Here is a 4968-nt window from a genome sequence, read left to right on the forward strand (position 1 = left end):
AGCTGTATTCATCTGTGGACCGAGGTTCTGTGGGCACCGTGTTCAGCACTCTGAATTCTCCCAAGAAATCGTCGGCCAGATGGGATACCGCCAGCGGCTCTCCTAACCCCCCCCCCCTACTGTCTTACAACCAGCGGGACCCCCCCTTTAGTGTATCCAGTGTAGTGGAATAATTGTGATCGCATATCAATTAATATGCTTGCTATATACACCTATAGAATACATTGGCCTTAAGCAAACAATACTGTGTCTGCCTTCGTGACATCTTGACGTCCTGTTTTATCATGTGACCTCGACACGACCACAGGGTCTGACTTCGTTACATCCTTTGACCATGTACCACATCTGGGACCTATATGTTTACAATTCGTATGACACCTCAAATGAGATAAGCCTTTGATATACAACTAAATACTGTGTCCATAATGACCGCATGGCCCATTGTAATATCTGTGACCAAGGTCTGTTTTATATTCACATGTTAAACACATAATCACCTTTTGTTTCCCAAGGCCTGATATATGTCCCAAGAGTTTCAAACTGATGACACATTGCGACACAAAGGAGACAATTGACCCTTCTGTGGACTCACATTACAACACAAGGCAGACTTGACCTTCTTACAATCTCTGCCAGGCAGCATAAGCTTTCACATTTGGGCCACCTTTCACTTCCTGAAAACACACACACATAGACACACACACACATAGACACACACACATAGACACACACACATAGACACGCACACATAGACACACACACACATAGATACGCACACACATGCACACACATGCATGTGCACGACAATTTATGCGATCTCTGGCAAACAGGGACTTCCTCTATGAAACTAACTGACTACAAGTGTTTTACGGCATGTCAACTGTCTCAAGTTCACAGGTCAAGTGATGTTGCAAGACAATGCAACACCTCACTTCCTAAAAACACACACACACACACACGCCCACGCATATGTAAGCACACACACATAGCCGTGCACACACGCACATACATACACAAGCACACACATGCACGTGTAAGCATAACACACACACACACACACTTTCACTTCCTGAAGTCACACTCTCACACACACACACACTGACAGGGAGGGCTATATAATCTCCTGAATTCCATCTATCAGCACACATGTTGGCATCTTGCATTGCTTACTGTCAGTATGTGTCCAGTCATGTGTGACTGCCCAAATAAAACGAACAAACGTATTTGCTTTGCAGTTTTCATCTTTATTTCAACAGCTCTCTTGCTATCATAGATATTTTTCCATTACAACTTGGCGTACGAACAAGGATACACTGTCGCTGGATTCAGACGGGACCGGCCGAACGGAGGTGCAAGCAGGCCTGCCAAATCTCTACCTCGACACCAAAGCCTGTCCGAGAAGAGGGATTCACTCATCCGCACGACCGGGCCGTCTGACAACAGCGCACTTGTATCGAACCAGAGGACACCCCTTTTGAAGCCTCGACCCCCGGGTGAGCTGTTGAAATTCAGATCTTACTAAAAACATTCAAATTTTTTTGGGTGGATAATAATCTAACCTAATAAATGCTCTATGTTCCTATTTTATAATCTTTTAAACACGCACTAACCTCACCACTGAGGAGGGGTGCCGTCTTGCTGGAATCTCATTATCTCACAAAGATTCCCGCTGGGGGAGTGAAGTTTACCAGGGTGGGGTATCCCACAGTTTTCAAGGTGTTGTGTAAAAAACAACAACCAGTTGATATTACGCTGTCAAGGTTTTGTGTAAACAAAGACAACCAGTTGATATTGCAGTTTTCAAGGTTTTGTATAAAAACAACAACCAGTTGATGTTGCAGTTTTCAAGGTTTTATGTAAACAACCAGTTGATATTACAGTTTTCAAGGTTTTGTATAAACAACAACCAGTTGATATTGTAGTTTTCAAGGTTTTTATGTAAACAACCAGTTGATATTGCTAAAAGTTTTTTCTGAAGTTTGTACTAAAAACGAAATTTCAGAGGTCGCGGTCAGAACAAATTGTTTCCTGACAGAAGCCGACAGTTTTTCGCTGACGTTTGTTACTAGAACCAAATTTCAGACTCAGATAGACGTATCTGTTTAAAGTATCCGTGTACACGAAGAATTGGCTTTTGCACAAGTACGTGGCAAAAGTTGGGTAAAGATGCTTAAAACTCCTCCAGTGGAACCCTGTGCGACAAGAGGTGTTCATTCCTTATTGGTCAAAGAAATGTGGTTTTCCAGCAAACGGCTCTTTCTCGTTAAATCAGATTGACACACCAGACATAAAATTACAAATTGATGAAAGGAGGTGACAAAGTAATGACAAACAAAAAATTTGGACTCAAATACAGACATAAAAACTAATTAAAGAATTGTTTGTTTCTCTCATGGTGAGACTATCTGCAGATAGATTAAACATCGCTGGCGTTACAATTTGTGTTCTTATCATGGTGTTGTTGTCACTGATATAATGCTGTATGCTTTTTATCTTTGGATTATTTTATTTTCTTGCTTACTCTGCGGTTTTATTGTGTTTTGTTTCTGTTTCCTATCTAGTCTTTTTTGAAACAAAATTTGCTATAAAGGGCACATGAATATTTTCAGAATTTACACATAGCTAATAATTTAATTTACGGACGGGCGCAAAATAAATTATGACCGAAAATCAAACCAAACAGACGGGCCCATTCCTCTGTGACGTATGTGGAAGAACAGACCCCGGCTGTGAGCAAGGACCCACAGAAACCGAGTTAAAATTAAGAAGAAAAAACGCGCAATTAAAACGAGAGTTATCTGACAGAACCCGCGAGTTCATGGACATCGATGACGAACACTGGGAAGTTTTGGACATGTTGTCACAGGTACTCCTCCGGTTAACGGGAGAACAACAAGCCTACTAAAACAGATATACATCATTGTCAAAGTGACAGACACTACGTTTAAACACTCCGTTTTCAACATCCACATATCAGACAAGGCGCTTGGTATAAAGAACACGTAATTATGTCAGAATTGGCAGTCAAAGCCATCACAGATAGAACAGTAAAACGTGATGAATGGAAATCATTAAGAGATTTTATAAATGCTAACAAAAAACTAGGATACGTACACCACTGTTTTGGGACAAATTCCGGAATTGAAACCATTAGACTCTCATGTGACATGACACTGGTTGCCCTATCAATCCTGAAGAAATAAATTAGAATTAACAGCCGACGGTACATTCAAATCCCTGTACTTTTCTCTCTCTCACTGTCTCTAGCGGAGCCGGGTCTCGGCGCCTTGTCCTCCCTAACTCGACCCTCACAACCTGGCCTGCATTCCGATGACACGGTGCAAGAAACGCAGCAGCAAGGAGCTGAGGCCCTCGACCCTCATCACCCCAGCCCCCGACCCCGATAACATGCTGGGCCTGAGGATCGACCACATGTGGCGTGAGAAGGGCAGGGTGACCAGGTGGACGGGCGCGGTCCTGGAACACTACACTATGGACAACGTTTGCCTCTACATTATCAAGTACGACAACCTCGACTGCGTCTGTGGCATCGAACTGTTCAAAGACAAGCGCGTGTCCGACCTGCGGGTGTTGGCAGAGAAAGTCGTGAACAATAAGATCAAGGCACCCCCCGGCGCAGAGGAACTGGTGGGGCAGGCCGTAGAACACTTCTTTGAGGAGGAGGACGGGGAAAAGAACGCGTGGAGGGGTATGGTCCTGTCCCGTGCCCCCGTCATGACGCACTGCTATTACATCACCTACAAGAACGACCCCGTACTCTATATGTTTGAACTCTGGGATGACTACAGGGACGGAGACCTCCACATCCTGCCCGAGTCAGAGATCAAGCACTTGATGCCGGGGAACAGGAAGACGGACGAGGAGACAGCGAGTCTGGTGGCGAAACGAGTGCAGTATACCACAGACGAGGGCCAACAGAGAACCGGCCGGGTGATCTGTCAGGTCCCCACCACGCCCGACGTGTATTACATCAAATACGACGACGACTTCCACATTTACGTCTACGAACTAGTACCCAACCCCGCTCCTGGTGACATAACCCCACGGGTGACATTCCTGCCTGATGAGGAAAACACTCTCCCACGCAGTCCAGACGAGAAAAGAAAAGATGAAGATTCTCCACCACAACCGAGAGTACCCACAAGGAAAAGACGGCGAGGCTCCCAGAAAACAAAGATTTGATAACCAAAGACTGTGGCCTGCCAAGGGTGGATTTCGTGGGGACAACAGAACATTTCGCTTGCCATGCCGGAGTGGGGGTCCGAGGGATGGATGGGACAGACGCACCGAGATCCGGCCTCCATCCACACAGGGAAGTAAAGCACACACACACACGTCCGGCTGAAGTAGAGAACAGCTTGTTAAATGGTTATAGCCTCTAAAACAACAAAAGCGCCTGATACAGTAGTAAATCGACACCGGCTGACTGACGCTACGCTTACCCATATTTGTTATACATGACAATGTTTGAAAATGTCTTACGAAATAGTTATACAATCACTATATGATTTCATAAAGGTCATAGTATTTCCTTTACAATATCACTATACAATCTATAAATGATTTAGAGTTCCCTTTCCGAAAAAGAGGTATTTTCTGTCTCCTATAAACCGGTTATGCTGTCGCTCTCCCGGGTCGTCTGGCTTGGGGCCCCAGCCAGGGGATCGGGGGGGGTGAGAGGCCACATAATGCAGGAGGGCGGGACATAGAACTTAGGAGACCACAAATATTTGTTCTGAAACATATCCTTTGAATTTTATTTATCAACACCCATATATATATATTGTATGTTATTGAAGCTATATACAAACTGACATTTTGACCGTTTATCAGGGGTGGTAGCTTTCCCCACTCCAATCCCACCCGGCCAGAGGTTTTTCCTGGGCCCATGTGGACGAGGGGCCAGCGGCAACACAGACAGTGACCACGACCGGAGGCTGCAAACCT

The 4968-nt window shown here is 44.9% G+C and overlaps 1 protein-coding gene across 1 annotated transcript; it reads left to right on the forward strand.

Annotated features, from left to right (window-relative positions):
- Positions 1-3330: 3330 nt before the first annotated feature.
- LOC311226062 (spindlin-1-like) lies at positions 3331-4203 on the forward strand (the record flags this gene model as incomplete). The annotated part of the gene is made up of 1 exon (XM_084311439.1): positions 3331-4203. One exon carries the CDS (start codon positions 3331-3333, stop codon positions 4201-4203), a length of 873 nt encoding a protein of 290 aa, XP_084167565.1.
- Between the last annotated feature and the right edge of the window lie 765 nt (positions 4204-4968).

Source organism: Notolepis coatsorum, assembly GCF_963971535.1.
Source record: "Notolepis coatsorum genome assembly, chromosome: 3".
In the NCBI taxonomy this organism is placed as follows: domain Eukaryota; kingdom Metazoa; phylum Chordata; class Actinopteri; order Aulopiformes; family Paralepididae; genus Notolepis; species Notolepis coatsorum.